General features: G+C 42.5%; 1 protein-coding gene across 1 annotated transcript in view; it reads right to left on the bottom strand.

The window, feature by feature from the left end:
* LOC144791221 (transient receptor potential cation channel subfamily V member 6-like) overlaps window positions 1–22,973 on the bottom strand; it is a 327,745-nt gene that overhangs the window by 70,618 nt on the left and 234,154 nt on the right. The window contains exon 13 of the mRNA XM_078665874.1: window positions 2,661–2,826. Within this exon, the coding sequence (XP_078522000.1) occupies window positions 2,661–2,826 (166 nt within the window). The remainder of the gene's footprint in view (window positions 1–2,660; window positions 2,827–22,973) is intronic.

Below are 22,973 nucleotides of genomic sequence, written 5' to 3' on the forward strand. Positions count from 1 at the left end.
AATAGTTACTACACCATGTTTAAAACCATTTTTACCAAATGCTAAATGTATATTATCTGTGGATGCGTCTGGTCATGGCATAGGTGCAGTTTTTTCTCAATGTGTTAAGTCAGAAAAATGGGTAGTAGCATATGCTTCTCGCACATTAACAAAATCGGAACGAAATTACTCTGTAATAGAGAAAGAATTATTGGCGGCTTCATGGGCAGCTGAAAGATTTAGGATGTATGTTTGGGGAAAGAAATTCAAAATTTTTACTGACCACAAACCATTGGTTAACATTTTGAGACCGGAAGGAGGGAAGAATTTAACTCCTAGGTTAGCGCGTTTGGCGTCAAAACTACAGATGTTTAGTTTCGACATTGAATACATTCCCGGTAAAGACAATGTGGTTGCTGATGGTCTTTCAAGATTACCAAATGTGGATTCAGTAGGAAGTGAGACGAATACGGATGGCGAAATAGCTTTTACCATCAAGGATGTATTTTTGATAAATGAAATGAAGGCTGATAATATTATTTCTGAGGCATCTTGGATGTGCGAGATGGACAAGGATGTAGTATTGAAGGAGATCAAAAGATTCATAGTGAATGGGTGGCCAAGGGAATCCAGTTTACGTGGTGAGAGTGTTGCGTTTTCAAAGATTAGAGAGGAGTTATGTATTATTAATGACATTGTTCTAAGAGGTGACAGAATTGTGCCTCCAGAAGGATTGAGAGAAAGTATTGTTGAGAAGAGTCACATGGGGCATGGTGGTATGTCCAGTACTAAAAGAAGAGTTAAAGAGTAGTTTTGGTGGCCAGGGGTTGATCCTATGGTAGATAGATTGGTGAGGGATTGCAAGATTTGTGGAACTAGTGATAAAGTAGCAAAACCATTAAGAGTGCCTTTAACTATGGTGGAATTACCCGAGTATCCATGGCAAAAGGTGGCAATTGATTTCATGGGGCCATTTTCGGCTGTATCTGCAAAAGACTGTTATGCTATAGTGTTGGTCGATTATTATTCGAAATGGCCCGAGGTGAGAATGGTAAGTGGAATGACCACGGAGGTAGTCATTGAATTTTTAGAGGATGTGTTTTCAAGGGAAGGTGTTCCAGAAATATTAGTTTCGGATAATGGCCCTCAATTTGTATCGCAGAAGATGGAGGAGTTCTTGGCAATAATGGGTATTAAGCACATAAAATCATCTTTATATCATCCCGAAAGTAATGGTCAAGTTGAGCGCTTCAACAGAGTAGTTAAGGAGGTAATTGAATTGGCATTGAGCGCAGGCTTGCCCTGGAGGAAAGCACTACTAGAAAGGTTAACTGCATATCGTGTGACTCCACATTCTGCCACAGGAAAGACGCCTTTTGAGAATTTGAGAGGTAGGAAACCATTTACTGGGTTAGTTCCTTGGTGGTTGAGGAAAAGAAATGAGAAGATACAGTGCAGTAATAAAGACATAGATAAGGAAGTTAGGTCTGAAGTCAAGAATTATCAGGATCGTAGCCAGAGGTATCAGGGAGGTAAATGTAATTGGCCTTCGGTAAGGATTGGTCAAATGGTTCGGGTGAAGAATCCTAGGATTGTGTTGAAGGGTGAAAGTGTATGGTCCAGACCCTTGAGAGTAGTGAAGGTGTTTAGTGGTGCAGTAGAATTAGAAGATGGTAAGAGGTGGAATTTTCGACAATTGAGTTTTTGTAATGAGAGGGGTGGTGTGGTAGGTTCGTTGTCTAGTTCTGATTCTAGTAGAGTTGATGAGGGGTCGTGTAGTGGATATATGTTAAGTGATGATTTTGGTATAAATAAAAATGACACGTCAAATAGTAGCATGATTAGTTATGATGTTAGATGTGATGCTAGATGTGATACAAGAAATGATGTTAGAGACATCGTTAACGATGTTCCATCTTATTCTAACATTAGAGTTGAGGGTAGCAATTTACGTCGTGGCAATAGAACAAGGAAATTACCTGCCCGATTTTCTGATTTCAAGTTAGGGTAATCTTTGTGGTAAGTGTCTTTAATTGTTAAGGAGGAGGGTGTGTGGTATTGGTAGTGTATGTAATGTTGTGCGCGTGGCTTGTCTCGTGTATGTGTTAGCGCGTGTATGTGTGTGCGTGCGTGGAATGTATGGAATGTGGGAGTAGAGAATGCGGAGAGAGGTGAAGAGACTGGAGAAGAAGGGTGGAGGTTGCTGTTGTGTCGGTGCCGCTGTTATCTTGTACTTGATTCAATAAAAGAAGAATTGTGGAATTGAACTGGCCTACGAGTATCCTTGCAACACCTTCGCCATGGCGTGTGCGCACAGTTTAGGTGCGCGAAGGAGCACCATTTTATTTGCGAAGACTTAAGAGGCTTGCTTGCAGGCGCAGCTGTCTCCCTCCGGTGAGAGTGAGGGGGCCACTGGAGCGGGGGGGGGACCCCCCCACCCCCGACCCCCCACCCCCTTGGGGGCTGTGGGGGCCTGTGTTACGCCCCTCCACGAACCCCAAAAAGAGGTATTCTTTTGTGAAGTTGAATGATTTCGCAGCATTTTTATCATCCCACTTACAGCACTGTTTCCAAGTTTCCATGTGGCAGCCTTCTCTTCCAAAGCAGCAGTCTAGAAAAGTGATTGAGACCCCCACAGATTTGTTGTGTGTTCTATGGAGAGCATGCAACATGACACTCACCTTTTGTATCATGATTGAAAACTGGCCTAGCATCCTGAACCCTCTGGCGAAATAAATGCAGTTGCACCACCCTATAATCAAGGCGATGGAAAGCGGGATATCTACTGCTTCACACTGAATGCACCGCATTATCACAACGGAGAAGATCAATATAGAATACAGCACCCTGGAGAAGTAAAGATAGAATTCAGTCAACATTTACATTTCGTTTTTCAACAATGCGTACATGAGTTAAAAAAAAAAGACAAAAAGCCCAGAATTTTCAGGTTCTCAGAATGCATGAGTGCACTAGATGTGTCATATGGGAAACAACTTTTAGGACGCAGCCCCAACCACACTGTGTCTTCACAGCGCCAGAAACAGAACGAACGTGCCTTAAGCACACATTCATTCTGCACGAAAGTCGTAAGAATGAACTCCTGGGGGGGGGGCATTATTGGTGGTATGGTGTTGGAATGAAAGTCAAACACCTTCCCTGCTGTGGGGCAAAACAAGAGTTGGAATGGTAAATTAAACTATTCCAAAACCCAGCACCACCCTAAGGCAAGTCGTTATAACGACTTGCGTACAGAACCAATGCGTGCTAAAGACGCGTTCGTTCTATTGACGATGTTACCAAGGCATGCTAGATAAACGCATTCGGAATACCGTCATACATTTGTGTCTGCTTGCATTATAGGCAGGGCCACTGCACTTTCCATGTTCTTATTGATTTGTTTTCCTTACCACATAATTCACAATCTGCTACATAACTTTCAGATTTCAACCAAAAATGATTTTACGTCAAACAAAAAATTATCCTGGGTTAATAACAACATGGCATAAAAAACCCAACACAGCTCCTAACATTTTGCAACAGTTAACTGATGAACTTCTATTTGTTCAATATTTTATGCATGAACTAAATATGGGGTGATATTGCCCAGATGGTGTTATTAGTACTGTTAGTGAATGATCCAGTTATCCGGTAGATGATTTAGGGACAGATGTAGGTCGGCAAATACCGGTCGGTAACGGCCGATTTGCAAATGGAGATGTAGGGGCCATCATATTTACAGATTCGGTATATTTACCGATTCGGTAAATTTACCGATTCTGTAAAATACCGAATCGGTAAATCCAGATGTAGGTGGCACCTCAAACAGTGCCACAGGCCATTACCGATTCGTTATTTACCATGTAATACAATTGCATGGTAAATAACGAATACCTGTGTACATGCACATCTGTGCCTGTACACCTGTGCCATGTGGCACACATACATGCCCTAAGGGCATGTATGTGTGTCCCATGGCACACAAGCCAAAATCAGGGGTGCAACAGGGTGTCAAAGTGACACCCTGTTCCCCTTGCAAAATCGGTAATTTTACCGAACTGGTATTTATCGATTCGGTAATTGACATTGATTCCTATGGGCCTGTAGTAATTACCGAATCATACAGATCCGGTAAAAATTACCGATTTTTTACCTACATCTGATTTACCGAATCTAGAATACCGAATCGGTAAAATTCGGTATTCTAGAGTCGGTAAATCAGATTTACCTACATCTGGGCCTTAGTGCTGCCCCATATTTACCAGATGGGTGGAATATATAGCACACTTTTAGCTGGAGGTTGCCTCATTGATGTTATCACTTATAACATGAACCCTCTGTCAGAACAAAAAACACATGTTGTTTTTGAGCATACTCCACCCCCAGTCACTGCACTGTGAATTAAAGCCAAATGCAGTGACTAATATGACAGTGTTTATGTACTGGTGAATGTGCAAGATCTAGATTGTGTACAGTGCTGAAACAGGTTGGTCAGTCTTTATTGGTGTATAAAAGGTTTTAAATTTGGGATTTGAAATGCATGCATGCTTTCTTTAATTATATTTGCCTATTTTTACTCAATCATAATTGCACTTTGTTTTTATTTGTCCCCTTTTGTAGGGAAGTGCCCTTTTTTGGAATGGTCACCCCCACACATTGCTCTCCAATGCTGATGGTTATGACTATGAAAGTGCACTGGAGCCTGCTTGCCAGGCCAAAAGGGTCAAGGCTTCCTCCTTGAAATGAATACATGTTAATGGGAATCCTCAATTGGCAAATACTTTAACCCCCTAATAAGTTCCTGGTAAGTGGTATGAATCGACTACCCAGAGCATGGGAGTAAAGGGTCACCAGGGCCTGAAGCACTGATTGTGACCCAAGTAAACGTGGACAGCATTGCAGACTACAGGAGCAAGGCAAACAGCTCCAACTCGACTTAGATCTCACTATGAGTGCCAAGGTCCGTGCACTATTATTAATAAATGTAAGTCAACCCTAAGGTAGGCCTCTTGAGCCCAGGAGGCAGGGTGTATTATTTTAAAGTTGTGGACATATAAGTGCCGGCTTATCTATCCCTATAGTAGCCTCTTTCTATTAAGGCCTACTGTAAGTGGTCAGGGGGCAACAGGCTAACATGGACCAGTACCTTGGCATCCAAGGCTGCTAGTTTCAGTATGGTCCCACTGACATATGTAACCTTTGGTATCAAACAACATGCACCCACGTGGCTACCTTCGAGGTTGCCAACCTGGTTGCCCCAACTTTCCTGTGCCTTGGTTGACAACCTACAGCTGCTGCCACAAAGACAGCAATCTGACCCACCTGCCAGGAAGTGTGAAGGCTCCCAGGAGTCAGAAACATAGGCCTGGACGGGAAGGAGTTGACACTTCCTCCTTGACAGGATGGCTAGTGAAGTGTCACATCAAGGCTGTGAGCTTCAAAGCTTTCACCGACTCTGATATGCATCCAGGCTGTGCCCCAGATGAGGAAAGAGCCACCTCCCTGGTACCAGGCACATTTGTTCCTGGACAGGAGTGAAAATTAGTTAGTCAGGAGGTGTACTGCCCCAGAAGGCTAGCCACACCATTAGGATGGGGTACCTGGTCTGTCCAGCCAAGAAAGTATTTTGCCATCTTCAAAAGTGGTAGAATAACGGGTTCTGGGTAGACAAGATGACATCTCTCCCTCCCAGAAGTGGTCACCTCAGGGGCAGATTTGCCGATCTGGCTAGTAGCCCACTGATTACAAGCAAAAACACCCATGATGCCCCACAATCTATGATTGAAGATGCACCGCTGGCAGCAGAACCTCAGATCTGAATCAACTTACAACAGAGGCAAGAGACAAGACTAGAGTCTGTGACTTCAGAAACTGCACAAAGAAAGAGCGCACATTTCTGCACCTGTAGCAACCACCCTTCAACTGCAACTTATTCCGGACCAGAAACCTGTTTCCACAGCGCTAGGAACTTCTCTGGGAGCCAAAGGCAACTCCCGAACTCCCTTGGACTAGCGGTACTAGTCTCCTGCAGCCCGCAGGCACCAGCCACTCCAGAAACCAAAGATTCACTGGCCATCAGGCCCACTGAGAGATCACCCAAAAGCAAAAGGTCTAGAAGATTTTGAGAAACATAGTCCTGACTTTCAGCAAGTTCTGGGTGGCTACCGCTTTCCCCCAACTCCAGGATGTCGAATAACTTCAAGCTGAGCTTGCTGCTGCCAAGGCTTATTGGTGGCCAGTCTGGCTACCACTACCTTTGTTTGATGCTGCACCAAGAAGGAACTCGGCAGCACCTTCAACTCACCACCTCAGTGGCTCCATTGTTAAATGTTGGCTTCTGGTTCCTCAACAGCACTGTCTAAGAGTTAAAACCAGCTTTCCGGCGGATCGCGCTTCAGCACCAGGGACAGCCAGCGCCCTTTTGTACCTGGGCCCTATGAGCCAGGTATAATTTGACTGACATGTGATGCCTGGTTCTGCGACTCGCATCACCTTAGCCCCCTGTAGATTCCACTGGACTCGACTGGCAAGGGACAGATTGCCACTAGTACTTTTCGCCATTGACCGCAACGTTAATGTTTTGTTGAATTGTACTGATTTATTTTTCCTTCTAAAATGCATTACTACGGTTATATTAATCCGATCGTGTTCTTTTTGGTGTCTAAATGTATATATTAAAATTTGCTTTATTTTTGTAAATTGGTGTCAGATTTTTTTTGAGTCGTGTCAATGACATATTGTCCATGTTGGGACTCGGAAATTCTTAACACGTTCCTCTAGTGAAGCCTGACTGCTCTATGTCAAGGAATTAATCTAGGGTTTCTGGAGAAAGGCGGTTCCCAAGGGTAACCAACTTTACTGGTAGGACAGCTAGGGGCACCTTAATTGTTCTCATCACTGTCACAGATTGTGGCTCAAAATAGGACCATGATTGCCATCTGTCTGGACTTAAGGGTCTCAATCAATAGTTGATTTGCCTTTTGGGTAGAGTTGTTTATTTCACCATGGTATTTTATCTCTGCATCCGGTCTTGTAGACTTAAAAGGAACTAGCCCTGTTTGGCACTTAGGGGTCTATTATGGTTTGTGCGCACTGTCTTGCCACACATGGAGAATGAGTCCAATTTTGCTATTGCCACTAACATACAGGCAATGAGGGCACTGTGGTAGCAAGGACCATCACTCCTCCAGGAGCTAACCATGTCAGATACAAAAATATGCAATACTCTACATAGTTGTCACTCTTTTACATGATATGCACAGCATAATTGCATTTTTACACATTGTTAAACATGAAAGACTAGCAAACAGATACCAAGGTAAGGTCATGGATGGTTGTCAGGTAAATATTCAACTGAACTATGGCATGTATCAACAATCTTTGCAGAAACTCAGATAGCCACATTTCAGTGTGAATGTCACCCAGCCAATGAGCTTCACTCCAGATATGCATACCACACTACATACTGACAATTCTTTCAACACACCATATTGTTGTGCAACAGTCCCCTTTCAGACAGTTAGCACATTGTAATCTTCCTCAAATGTCTTAATAAACCACGGATCAGTGTAAAATTTCAAAGGCAGTCTGATCTGCACAGTATTTGCCAACATGGAAATGCTCCATGTCTTAAATTGGATGTAGAGCCATATGATGCAGTACTCATCCGCAAAGCCGAGAGGCAGAGATCAGTGGCTGCTGGATGCCGCCGTGTGAGTATTTTCATCTGAGTTTGTAGGTATGCATGCTTCCTTGAGTATTGGAATGTGGGTTGAGATTGATTATTCTCTCTTAATGCAGGCTGATTAATTGTGTTAATTGATTGAATTGTGTGTGTGTGAAGGCACCCTGTATGGCGAAAAACCGGGGGAAAACCGGGGCGCGCCTAAGGCAGGCCCGTCTGCGCCCGTCCGCGCCCGACTGGGCCAAGGGCCACAGACCTCTGGCCTTTTCACTAAGAAACCTATAATATACTCCTCACTGGCGTTGCACGCGCTTCGAAAACAAGCAAACGGGAAGTGCACTGTTTTTGAAAATGAACGTCTTAATATTGCTATATGCCCCACATGTAACCTCAAACTTGATGCGCCTCAGTTATGTAAACAGACTATGCCAAGCAATAACAATAAGCAGACTTGGAAGCTTGCGAGTTTAAATTGCCGCTCACTTTGCAAACATAAACTGAATATTCATGACCTTCTCTTAGACAATACACTGGATGCTCTGTTTCTCACAGATACATGGCTGAATGACAGCTCAGGTCCGGATGTTGCACAAGCACTTCCTCCAAGCTATGTTATACTCAGACTTGACAGGCCTAAGAGATCAGGGGGAGGAATAGCTATCATTTATAAAAAATCTTATAAATGCTATCTTGAACCCCTATCCTTGAATGCCTGTGAGATAGCTTGTTTTAAACTGTCATTGCTTCCAACCTTTACACTAACCGGCCTACTGGTATACCGACCACCCGGTTCGGCAACAACCTGGACATCTCAGTTCTCTGACTTAGTAGGCTCTCTTCTGATTGACACAAGCACTTTCTTGGTTGTAGGGGACCTAAATATTCACCTAAATGACTCTGAAAATACGGCTGCCAATAATCTGATCAATGACTTGGCGGCCATGCACATTATGCTTCATAATCAGGGGGCCACTCATAGAGATGGCCACTTACTCGACCCTATATTTGGCAACCTTCCTCAGATCCAATGCCTTCCTGCCTTGCCCCTTCAATGGTCAGATCACTTTCTTACATACTTTACTATCCCTGGCGGGGGAGCCTCGTCCCCTCCCTACATATCATCCCTCTATGGTCACAGAAAATGGAAGAAACTTGATCTGGCCCAACTGAATTCAGCGTTAGACTCTGTCCCTGAGGATCTTCTGAGTGACAAAATTAACATGGAGGCCATAGCTGCTTCAACAGACAGGTGGCTCCTGGGAGCCATTGACATCTGCCTGCCGCTTACTAATAAGAGAATTAAACCTCACAACACTCCAGCGCCATGGTTTAACGACGCACTCAAGGCAGCTAAATCCAAATGTAAACGCTACGAGGGTCTTTGGAGGAAAGACTATTCTCATATTTCTGGGGAAACCTACAAAAAGGAACTCAAGCAATACCATAGGGAGTGTGCTGCAGCTCGTGCAGCCTATGTCACCCAGACTATCTCAGCTGCATCTAACAAATCGAGGACATTATTTAACTTAGTTAAAGAATTGGCAGGATCAAAGTCCACGGCTGATCCCCCCTCTTTGAATAATGCTCAATGTGACGAACTGGCTCAGTTTTTTACAAACAAAATTGAAAGAATCTATGATGATATTTCTAAGCAGCAACCGAAAGAAACAAATAACAATACTGCCAATAATAATCAGCAAATACAATCTGCGCTAACATATCACCCTCTAATTTGCTGGCCTGAGATTACTATTCAAAATCTACAAGAAATTGTTAGAAAATTAAAATCGGGCTCCCCGGTAGATCCTCTCCCTGTGTCAATACTTAAGAAACTTGTCACCAGGCATTTGTCATTGATCTGTAAAATCCTAAACCATTCCCTCGTCTCTGCCACTGTCCCTATACCATGGAAACATGCTAAGGTCACACCATTGTTAAAAAAACCTACGTCTGACCCCAAAGTTCTGGGTAACTTTCGCCCGATCTCCCTGTTACCCGCATTTCCAAACTTTTGGAAAAACACGTTCATAACCATCTGGCCCACTACTTAGAGATAAATGACATCTTCCACTCCTCTCAGTCTGGCTTCCGACCCGGTTACTCAACCGAGACTACCCTTCTGGGGGTCGTAGAACATCTGCGGAGCCTAGTTGACAAGGGACTTTCTGCTGCACTGATATTACTTGATCTCAGTGCAGCATTCGACACCATCTCTCACAGTATCCTGCTCGACTCCCTTTCTGATGTTGGCATAAGGGGAATTGCTCTTGACTGGCTAACCTCTTTCTTAGATCAGCGCTCTTTCCAAATTAATTCCAACACAGGCACCTCCGGTGTCTATCAGTCCCCTTATGGTGTCCCCCAGGGCTCGGTGCTCAGCCCCCTGCTTTTTAACTTATACGTGGCCCCTCTTGCCCGTCGCGGAAAATGAAGGCCTAACCATGTTTAGTTACGCTGACGATTCTCAAATAATCTTCTCACTGTCTAGTACAGACAAGGACTCACCTTCGCCCCTGAAATCTGGCCTTGCCAAAATCGCAACCTGGATGCGGACCAATCTGTTGAAACTTAACGGAGAAAAAACAGAGGTTCTAATCTTTGGTCCCAGCCTTGATCTATGGAATGCCTCCCACTGGCCATATAACATGGGCCCTCTTCCCATCCCATGTGACCAAGTCCGTAACCTAGGTATAACTATCGACAAAGGACTTACGATGCAGTCTCAAGTCGGGAAACTCACTGCCATGTGTTTTATAATCCTGAGATGGCTCCGTAAGATAATATGGATGCTCCCGGAAGACACCAAGAAATCTGTAGTCAATGCCCTAATCACCTCAAGGCTTGACTACGGGAATGTCCTTTACCTAGGGGCAACCCAAGCTGTAATGAAACGACTGCAGCGTATACAATATGCTGCGGCCCGTCTGTTGCGCAAGTGCCACAGAAGAGAACACGTCGGAACACCTAAAAATTTTGCACTGGCTTAAAATTGAGAGCAGAGTAAAATTTAATACTCTTTGCTTTATGCACAAGATCAAATTTGGTTCTGTCCCAAGATACCTAAAATCCCTGGTTCATGCCTATCTTCCCACTCGGCATCTTAGATCTTTTTCCTAGGGCCTTTTTAGTGTGCCAAAAGTCCGGCTTTCCAGAATGGGAGGCAGATCTTTTTCCTACCTATGTCCTAAGTTATGGAATTCCCTCCCCCTAAAAATGTGCACTGAAACCAATCTCGTCACTTTCCGTAGATCCCTGAAAACCTGGCCGTTTAACCAGTAGACCTGGCCTGGCTAAGTCTCCCTCCCTTCCTTTCCCGCACTCAATCTTTCTACCAGCGCCGGGAAACCCTTTTTGGGTAGCTGTAGCGCTTTACAAATCAAATAAATAAATAAATTAAATAAATCTTTTCTACTTGTGGACTTCAATCACAGCATTCAGCTGCTGCAATGCTCTCTATATCGGTGTTTCGTTGTGGGTGTTTCAGTGTTATGGTTGTGCGTTTGCTACCTCCTGCCACAAAAGTAGAGGACTTCCTTTTGGATTTTTAGCATTATGATTTTTTTACCTTCACTTCACGTTCATAGCAACATCTCTTCACCTATCCACAGATCAGATCGGCCTTTTGTGATGCGCTCTTACCTTAAATTCTAAAGATCTTGCTCCGGTGGGTCATCGCCATGTGCCTGTCTTCATCTACGTTAATGATGCTGTTTTAATGGCTCGCACCCCACTTCGGATGCAGTCAGGGCCAGACTGGCCGTAGCAGGCACTGGGCGTTTCCCCGGTGGGCCGCTTGGGAGGGGGCTGATTTTGGGCCCAATAGGCTGTCATAGTGAGCATTTTTTCTCAGATAAACACTCTTCGGTGTTACAAAATGTCTATGGGTGGCTAGTAATCTAGATTAAATGAGTCTTTGATTCATCATGAGAGCATGTCTAGTTATTATGACATTGCAGCTGCATGCAATAGTAGAGCCGTTTTATGGCATGGGCAAAGTTAAATTGTCCAGGGCGACAATACCCCTCACAATGTATTGTATTCTTTGCTCATCCTTTCATTCTCTGTTTCAGCTTCCCTTCCTCTCTATTCATGACACTCTTTAATTCAGCCTCTTTACATCTACCCCAACCCCACAATTCCCTGCCTTTATATACATCTTTATCTCCTTCCCTATCTATTGCTTTATCATCTCTCCCGATTATCACCCTATGTACTTCTCTGTCTACCTGCCTAAAATTTACTTTTGGTAGTTGTTTTGCTTGTGCAAAACATTGTTATAGGGCACATAAATCTGGATACTAAAAAAAGAAAGGTGGGAGGTTTAGTTTACCAACCCTGACATCTCAAAACCCTAATCTATATCTAACAAGAATAACAGGAGATGTCTGGTCATAATGATAGATGTGTGCTGTACTGAAGCTAAAGACACAAAGAGATCATGTTGTGATGTATTCCTATAGGTTCTGTATCGATCCCCCTATTCCTGACCCTATTCTGGTTAGCAAACTAACAAGTTAACTAGCAGCCATCCCATGAGGCAGAAAACCCCCATGATGCAGGAACCGTTATCTGATAAAGCCACACTACGGCACAGGAACGTGTTATCTGATTAGGTCATAACGCTTGCCATCTAATTAGACAAGCGATATTCCTCCAGCCCCTGATAAGGCATACGGAGTTCTCAAAACAAATCAAACCTATGACAGACCTGGGAAAAACCCTGCGGCCATTGTTTCGATTTCACCGAGAACTTCAGCAAAAGAATGTGCTAACGACCAGGTCGTATGACATCTTTATTGACGTATCTATGTCCATCCTTACGTCAATCTCGGCACCTTAAAGGTATAAATATTACCGATATTGCCCTATGCAAACACACGCGGTGGTGACGAGGACGGAGCAGCCAGACTTGCCGAAGCCCAGAGCAGAGCAGACCCCGCTGGCGCAGCCCCGCCTTCTTGACGCGCTGAGAACGAGCAGCTGCCTATTTCTCCTGCCGAGAAATCCAGCTCCGGCGCTTCCGGGTAGCCCTCGCAGGCAGCCTGGAATATCGAGACCAGAGACGAGAGATACCATCCCTCATCCATCCTAGATTCCAGGTACAGAACTGAATAACCCCTCGCAGAGAATTCTTTGGTCAGTCACTTGGCAAAACAAACTTAACTTAAACTGTAACTTTCTATTCCCGCCCACGTATTAGTCTTAGGTCAGGTACACGGGGTAGGCGTAGCTAGAAACACCAGTTGAGTACGATTTAGTCAAATGTATATGTGTATGTAATATATTTTATTCATTTTAAACCTTCATATGGCTTAGAAACCATATCAATGTTTTACAGTATTATTTTATACTTCTGCTTTTAATGTATGCACTTTACTTAACTATAAGTATTGCAATAATATCGATCCATTTCTCTTGTATGAGAAAAGAGACTGATCAATAAATAACATCTTTTATTGAACACGCCCGTCTCTTCCTTTTCTCTACAATCTGATGAGACTAAGAATGCACGTACTGACTGAGTAAAATAAATTGCCTTTTGTTCACACGACTCTCGAGATACACTCTTGATTAGGGGAGAGCAAAGTTGTCATGTTCTATGGTTGTCAGAAACTAAATCCCTTCTTGTCTATCCAGGGAGGTTCAACTCCTCCTTGCCTATTCGAGAAAGTTTCTAGTGAACTCTGAGCTAGCTGGCAAACCCAAAACTTTAAGTCTAATATCGACAGTAGTAGACCTAGTTAACGTCTGGTCTAGGCCTATACTATTGAAGGTATTATTCCAATGCGCAGAGCCTATTGGGATAATAGGAACTACACTACATGGCGCCCAACTCGTTTGGAAGGGCGATAAAACTAACGTAAGACATTTAGAGTAACTCAGTCGTGCTTTCTCACTCAGACCCCCTTTTCCCCATAATACTCCAAAGACGTCTGGAGTGGGTAAAAGGTAATATCCGCCAAAGCCTCGCAGGAGGAAACTCCTATGTATGGTACTTGATTTAGTCAACGTTGAAGGATAAAACCGTTCCAAAATATTGTGCATCTAATCTTTGTTTCCATAAGAAACCTGATCTGCAAACAAACAAAGTAACCATCCTGTCGGTAAAATGGTAGACAGTGATGATGAAAGAGAGGCAGTTAGATTAGCAGCTGAAATAGCAGAAGCTGATACTGCACTACAAGAAGCTGACCAGGATATAATACTCATCCCGGTCATTAAAAGGAAATCTATAACCTTAAAACTTATAGAAAATGGACTGACACCTAGAGGTGGCACAGTCATATTCGTAATTGAGGCACACGAATATCGGCAGACAGAGGTATACTATTCATGGATAAATTTTCCAGCAGCAAATGCTGTAACAAAGTACTTCCACTATTCCAAAATAGAGGAACCTCCTGAAATGTACACTCCTTTCGAGGAGGTGGAAGTACCACTTAAATTTCAAGAGCATTTGCTCTTATTTAATGGCGCCCTAAAACACAATAATCACATCACCAGGCTCGGTCCTTTAGGTAGACCAGGAGCAACGTGGCCGGTCCTAGCCGGATACACACCACATCCAGACATCAATGGGATGTCTGTAGCAGAGCTGTTAACACAGCTAAAACAATTAATAAAAATACATAGACAATTAGTCCAATATGTGATGCGGACTTCAACAATTCAGCCAGCAATTAAAATTCCACAGCTGACCCCTCACCAGGGGAACACAAATAAAATTACACCACAAAACATACAATCCTGCCTAGGTAAAGTACCGGCTAAACGGGAACAAATACCATTCTGGCTAGCACAGAAAATCACCCAAATAGAGGCGGTGTTTCCTGACACCACCCCGTTAGAAAAACACAGGATTCTGACTATCTGTCTTCCAATGGGAATCGCACCACACATTGAGGACTGTGACACTTGGGGTACAGTCTTTGCTTCCATCTACACAAAAACGCACGGTGTTCCATCCATTTCGGTAATACCAGATGTGCTAAAACAAATTCAAGATGAATACGGTCCAGAACCCGCTTTAACTCTTGGTATGAAATTACTAAAAGACTTCAAGCAGGTCTCGGCTATATTATTAGCCAACATAAAGGGAGAAGCAGCAAACGTGGCGATCCGCCAGAGGTTAAAGGAGACAGATATAGCAGACCAACCAGCTGAAATTGCCAGAATCATAGAAAAATCCCATGAGGAACTAGGTAGAGATAGTTTAGGTGGAATACCAGTAAAACCACAACTGATTGAAAGTCCTGAAAAAATATTTTTTAACAATAATTCAACATCACAGAAAAAGAGCTGGGATGGAAACAAACAATCCAATCCTAAAGAAAAGAAATTCCAGTCCAGAGGAAGGTCTCCTAGGCGAAGAGAAAAATCTCCGAACCAAAGACACAGGTCACCCCAGAGTGACCCCTCTGGGAAAAGATATAACCTTAGAAATAGGGATAATATAAAAAAGCCTGATAGATATCAAGACATTGATACACGTCCCTCTCAATCTTTTCAGACTTCCTCGCAGAAATCGGAAAGAAGAGGACGATCAGACCAAAGAGAAGAGCACGCCAAGTCCAAAGACAAGGAACCTGCTCAGCTAAAAAAGAAATTACAATTTCCAAAAAAGAAGGTAGCCAGTATCAAGGTAGTTAACAATGCCGAGAATACTGAGGACACAACTGAAAAACGGAGAATGGGCTCAGACAATGCTAGACAGCGCAGCAGAAGTGAGCATAGCTCGCAAAGTCCTTATGAATCATCTGGAGACAGTGGACACGAATGAATATCTTCAAGTGGAAACTGCAGACACCAGAGTTAGCAAACCTCACAAAATATATGAAATAACATTACGTATAGAGGGGGATAAGACTAGGAAAATAAGGGGACTATTTTGGGATAATCTCTCCAAGGGCTATGACATCCTTCTAGCTGAAAAAGACTGGCCACCAGAGTTTGTCAGGGAGTGCCCTCATGGCGAAGAAATAATTATGCCTGCCTTCTCAAATCACATCCCAATTCATAAAATATATACACTTGCTAGAAAGTGGGCAGTAGCTCTAGCTCCTGCTTTATATAAAAATCACGTAGGATGGGATGAGGACTCTCCTCCTCACAAAATCCAGTTAAAATCACAACCTACTGCACAGAGACAGTACCCAATTAAGCAAGAAGCTAAAAAACAGGTAAAAGAAATCCTAGATCAGCTAGAATACCAGGGGGTGATTGAAACTTGCACCTCACAAACGAACAACCCTTTGTTTCCGGTCTCCAAACCAGACAATTCATACCGTCTAGTTTTGGATTACCGACACCTTAACTCATGTTGCAAAACTTTTGCAGTGCAAAATTCGCATAGTGCTGCACTAATGAATAACATAGTGCGCAAAAAATACAAAACAACCTTAGACATCTCTAATGGATTCTTTTGTCAAAACATAGCACCAGAGAGCAGATATTTGTCTGCATTCTCAATAAATGGCACTCAAAAACAATTCTGTCGGTTAGCCCAGGGGTACAAGAACAGCCCGGGAGTATTCTCAGCGAGAGTAACAGAATTACTACAAACATATGATGACGAAGCATTATCGTATGTCGACGACATATACTTTGATGACTTGGAGACTCACTTGAAGAGAGTGAACACCATAATACTTGGGTTCGCAGCAGAGGGTTTCAAATTCAACTTTAAAAAATCCAGAATTGCCCATCTGACAGTCCTGTTCTTAGGATATGAATTATCAAGTGTAGCCTGGCTGACAATTTTCTAGAAAAATGTGCCGTACTCCAAGCACCTAGAACACTAAAAAACCTACAGTCAATTCTAGGCTTCCTAAATTTCGGAAGAACATACATTGCAAATTACGCAGAAAGGGTCAAACCCCTTTATGATCTAATAAAACCAGATTTTAAAAGAACCAATTGGACTCAAATACACACAGAGATTTTGAGATCCTTACAAACAGACATGTTAATTAAAACAAAATTAGAAACACGTGATAACACACGCAATCTTGTGATTCGAGTCATCCCAGGAAGATGCGGATTCACATACCTGACCTCTAATGAGGGAGAAAAGGTACCAATTGCATTCAAATCACACTTGTACACAGAAGCTGAACAGAAATTCAGCATTAAAGAAAAAATTGTTCATGCAGTTCAAACCGCAATACCTAGAGAAAAAGATCAAGCTGACGGTAGACATATCACAGTCAGAACAGCAGAACCAGCCTTTGAGGCATTAACAACACCGTGTAATTTACCAACAACAACATTGAATTCGGAATGGATACAATGGGTGAATTCAATTACAACGGACAAAGTATACTACTACTTTGATCCAGAACTAGAAGAATTAAAAAATCTAGAATATGAAAGAACATTCCCTCTGCCAATCAACATTCTGCCCTTACGACAATACGCTTGTGTAATCTATACAGACGGACATGCTCAACCCTCCGTTTGGGGAGAACAAGCATACAACCCCACATGTGAGATTACAAAAGAAGTGTGGCGCGGAGGTAAACTAAGACCTCTATTAACAAAAACACACTCAGTAGAAACTAATTCAGAACAACAGACTGAAATAATAGCATTGAAAATGGCGCTAGATAATGTGGATCGCGAATTCCCGACACTTATAGTGTCCGATTCATATTACTGCGTCAAATCATATAACAACGATTTGCAGACATGGATTCAAAACGGTTACAAAGATAACACAGATGCAACAATAAAGCAGAAACTGCTCTGGGAACAAATAGCTCTTTTACAAAAAGAACTACCAAAGACTCACGTGACACACTCACTGAGTCATCAGCGTGATGGCGTTCACGTTGCAGGGAATTCATTGGCTGAGACAGCCACAGCGGTAGCAACTAAATCGGCTTCCGTAGTTCGAAAAAAGCGTACAGTGAAGTATATTGACGGGGAAACAGTGCTGGCGGTGAAAACGTCATTAAAAGGCGACTGCTCAGCGCTACCGATCAACTATCCACTCAATTATACATACATAATCGATGCAAACTCCGTCCCTTTTGCTCGAATCCCTGGAGTGGGGGATAGAGTGATTCCAAACATGGACAGGAGAAACTTGTTAATCGCAGACGCACATATGGGCGAGGGTCTCAGACACCTCAAACTAAAAGATTCTCTGGAAGAATTACAATCAAGGTACTGGTGGCCAGGCATGAGCCTGCATCACACCATGTTTGTAAAAAACTGCCCAAACTGCAACAGGAATCGCAGTGGTGAGAGAAACGGTGTAATACCGTGTCGTTTCACTCCAGAAAAAAACAACCGTAAAAAGCAAGGCTTGCGATTAACATATACAGGCTAGTTTCCACTTATAATGTAGATCACCAGCACTCGGCTGACGTCTGGACTGTTATACAAAGATTTGCGAGTCTAAATGGCATATACGCTAAGAGCATGCTACGTTTGACCATGGTTTTCACTCTAGCCCTCCAGCCTGAGGGGAAACACGACCAAATGAGCATAGCACAGCGGGAATCTTCTCACTTCCTTCCTGAGGGATACGGGATGGTGTAAAGAAAAAACCAAGGCATAAAGCAATCTATAACGGAAAGGATATTAGGTTCGGGAGCTGGGTGGGTCAAACATCTAATAAGTGTCCAACGTAGTCTAAATAACTTGCCAAGAAATTCTCTGAAGGGATTCAGTCCGTACGAATTATTATTTGGAACTAGGATGTTAATCTCTGACCTTGACAGTCAAACTTCAGTGGTGAAGGAAAAAAGCTTTGATATCAAAGACCGTTTGGCTATTTTGCAGGACTTAAATGAAACAAGAAAAGACCTGAGCAACATAAAGTTGAAACAACAGCCAACAACCACTGAAGAACCACCACCTGTCCCAGCAAGACCTGTCTGGATTCCAAAAGTCGGGGATCTAGTCAGAGAAAAGATCGCGGTAAAGAAGGAATTTGGGCCTTCTTACAGAAAAGCAGTTCCTGTCTTGTCTATCAACGGGACAAGATCAGTTGTACTACCGCCGCTTGCTGGTAAAAAGGAGAACCGAGTTGTATCCATCGACCTGGTAAAACCACAATCATGTGGCCGATAACAAATAGTAGGCCAAGTGGACTCCCCATAAGTAGCAGAACACCAAGGTTTGCTACCAGTACAGAGGTCCTAACAAAGAGGCTAATCACATTCGAAACGCCTACAGAAGAACAACAAGGACTATGCAACAATGCAATGGAACTTAGACCTCTGAAAACCCAAATAAAAACATTTAGCAGAGACACACCAATCTACAATGAAGTACCAAATGATAATGCAAGGAACATTAATCCTGAAGCAATTGGAACAATTGACAGAACTGCATCCGGCTACTTCATAAACTTCGATGATTCCTCTGAAGGCTTCAGTGAATCAAAGACACAGCCATCATCAAAAACCTTTAAAGATAAAGCTAAAGAACTTTTGAAACAACTGAAAGAAACATATCTGATTTCTCCATGGATCGAATTTTGGGTGGGTTTTGGTGCATTTATCCTCATACTTTGGCTCATCATGATACTAACATTGGGACGCTTCATTGAGGGAAAATATGCTAAAATGGACACAGCAAGTCAGAAAATCAACTTGATCCTCAAACCACACACATCTTCACACATCGAGAAAAGAGAACTTTCTTCAGTCAACTTCACAGCCAATCCTATACCAGGTGGGGTAGCATGGGACAACACTGACTACGAAATCTATGGTCCGGTTGAAATCCTGAAATATCCACACCAAATTAAGATCTCATTGAGTGACTTTGTAACACCGAGCTCATTTGCTGATGATTGGGACTTCGAAAGTATAAATAACATGATGTCTGACTTAGTAATGTCTGCTAAATTTACCAAACATGATTATTTGCAGGGTTCTACAAATTATGATAGTATGTATTGCTACAACCACTATGGTAACCATTTTTTACATAGATCTGCACAACCTAGAAATGTTTTAAATTATAATCAATGGGAACATTGTGCAACCCCTCCAAAAGGAAGCTCAAGAACCGTTTACGACAAATATTCATACTTTTCAGGTTTTAACATAAGTAATGCTGAAACATTTTATTTCAAATTGTCAAATAAGACAGGGACGAAGACCATGATAACAAACACGAAATTGATATTTTCAGACTCATTCTTTGAACAAATGAATACTTTTGGTTTTGATTATTGGGACAAAAATGTTGAATTGAAAAGTGTTTGGGGCACAAAAGAATGGCAAGTACAGGGTATAGAATCTTTGTTTAGAGCCTGCATGATCCCAGAACAAATTATATTTTTAAATGACACTGTTCAACAAACCACCTGTCTTGGCCTAGCCAAAATCAAAGACTTAAATAAACCGTCTATTCCAAAACCAACAATGAACAGCAATAGCTCTACAGATGAAGAGATAGACGTAAATTATGTATTAAACCAAAACAGAACACATCCAGATTGGAAACAGTGGTTGATCTGGTCCACAGATACTAATAACTGTCAAGACAGATTCCTGAACCAAACACAGGGGTTCAAAATGACCAGGCCAGACCCTAGATATCCCCAAAGACATCACCCAGGGATAATAACCACCTACAGTGTGGGCAAATTATGCCTTCAATGGCTACAAACTTCCACACTGGCAGAAATTAAGCAACACCTAACTTTACTTACTGATGGTGCTGACTTGCGTGATTTCACTATGGGACCACGCAAACAGCGTCAAAAGCGTTTCATAGCAGCCTCTGTATATGCAGCATACAATGAGGCCTGGAAGGTTACTCAAATTGAGACAGCAGAAAGGATACGGGAAATTGACCGTATTAATTTGGAAAAATCACTTTCTGTAGTGGACAATGGGTTAATGACTCTGTCCTCCAGAATTTTTTCTCTGGACAGCATTGTGTCTTCAGCAATCGACATATTATCGCAAGACTTACTGTTATTACAACACGGTCAGTCCCAATTGCGTTCTATTGTACAGCTTGGCTGGACGTTACAAAATCTGCGTTCAGGCTATGTGCCTTGGCGTTTAATCAACACAACGTCACTATTCCATATCTTTAACCTTACTGATAGACAAATCAGTATGGCCCAGAAGGGTGCTGATTATACAATCCTGAGCATTGAGAAACTTGAGAGATTACCAGTGACAATGTCAGAACGACCTGTCAGTGAATGGATAATACATGGGATTATTAATATTCCAATATCAACCTTCAGGTTTCAATACTGCCAAAAATATATACAGGCTGGCATGTATGAAAAATTAGGAAAAGGGTACATTAAAACAACATGGAACTTGCCCTATTCACATGCATGTGTCAGTAATAAAGGACAGAAAGTGTTTCTTAGTGGCAATAATTGTGCAATGTCACTAAGCGGTACACTTCTGTGTAACGGAATTCGTTTGCATGGAGCCTGTGAAGGGAACTCAAATAACCTTTCATGTCACCAGCAAGGCGCACCTGCAACAGAGATTGAACCATTCTTTCAAAGACTCTATAATGGGAGTTACATTCTAATTGTAGATCGCAGATGTTGTAGTCTTATGCCCGGGACTCCTTATCTCGTAACTACGACTGCGAAGGTCAAGTGCTGTGGACACTCATTGTTCCCCAGCTCCTTTCCAGACAGGGAGGCAAGGGCATGGCCCTACTTGAAAATTACTTCTATTCGAATAGATACTTTAAGCAGAATGAAAACAGTGCTTCTTCAGACGCCGACAAGGCTCACGTCATCAAAAGAAACGTATGATCTCCAAGTCGCAAGGACAACTGCAGAGATACATTCATTGTTATCAACTAATTCCCCCATACATTTCGCAGAAATCCTGAATGAAATCTTAAATATTTCTGATACCAGTGGAGTCTCAAGAGTATTTAAGACAGTATTTTCGATGGCATTAACACCATTCAAAGCCATACTGGGTATTTTTCCAGATTTCGTCCATTCGATTTTTGGCGGACTTCCCCTCATTTTGGGACTAATTGCAGGAATCCTATTCTTAGTCCTTATATTTCGTTATGGCAAACCATGTCACAGACAGAACACCTGCGACAAGGGAAGAAACAATCCTAGCCATTGGATACCGGGACCGGATATCAAAAATCCTGGGACTATCCCGGCTTAGAGACCTGAACATGACTTGGTTTCTATCATTTCGACCAATGTGGCAGCGATGTGTTTTACCTGTATTAACGTGCCTGCTATGCGGAGAAGAATGCGTGTTAGACACCTGTCTGACGCTACAATCAGATGCGCCAATGGATGCAGAAACATTGTTGAGTCCAACAAAGGCTCATGCTTTGTGCTGCCCTCAACGGCTACCAATCCTGATGACGGAATTCGTGGAAGCTTCACCACTACGATTAAGGGGTAGTGAAGTTCAAGATGAAAGCAGCATCGATCAGGTACGACCTTCTGTCAGCAATCCAAATCATAATGTCAATGGAGACAATCATGCGCACGAATGCATGGTTACACCTATTTCCGAGTTAGTGGAACTCTCCCAGGAAGCTGTTGACAACTTTTTCGAAAGTCTAAATGATATGATGTTCTCACCAGAGCAGAAATAGAGACTTTTGAGCAAGCTCGTACACGGCGTTCCCTGAATTTGACCTTCGACTAGAAAAGCAAAATACCATGAACAATTTTCCCTCCAGTTCACGGACAGCAATTTTTTCAGCAGCCCCAAAATATTTTTGCATATTTTTCGGGACACTATCTTCTGCTTAAAGTAAGAACTATTCTTAGAGAACTAAAATTTCTAATTTTAGATAGCTTATAGACATTAGCTGCCCGCTGGTATGTTCATAAATATTTTATTCTGTGATGGAATGGTCTCGAACTTTTTTTCTGTATTAAGAGCCATTTCATGTGTAAGTTTTCATATACGAAATAGCAATAATGTATACAAATGCGTGATTACTTTAGCATTATTCTACAGCTTGAGTGCATACTATACATATGACTGCATTCTTCCGTATATTTGATAGTTTCAAAATGCATTTATGTATTTTGGGGTGGTAAGGTATACACGATACTCTACAGTATGTTTTACTATGCATAGATTAGTAAATATGTCCATAGTTAGCGTGGAGTGGGTGTGATGTATTCCTATAGGTTCTGTATCGATCCCCCTATTCCTGACCCTATTCTGGTTAGCAAACTAACAAGTTAACTAGCAGCCATCCCATGAGGCAGAAAACCCCCATGATGCAGGAACCGTTATCTGATAAAGCCACACTACGGCACAGGAACGTGTTATCTGATTAGGTCATAACGCTTGCCATCTAATTAGACAAGCGATAT

Source organism: Lissotriton helveticus, chromosome 11 (assembly GCF_964261635.1).
Source record: "Lissotriton helveticus chromosome 11, aLisHel1.1, whole genome shotgun sequence".
Taxonomy (NCBI): Eukaryota; Metazoa; Chordata; class Amphibia; order Caudata; family Salamandridae; genus Lissotriton; species Lissotriton helveticus.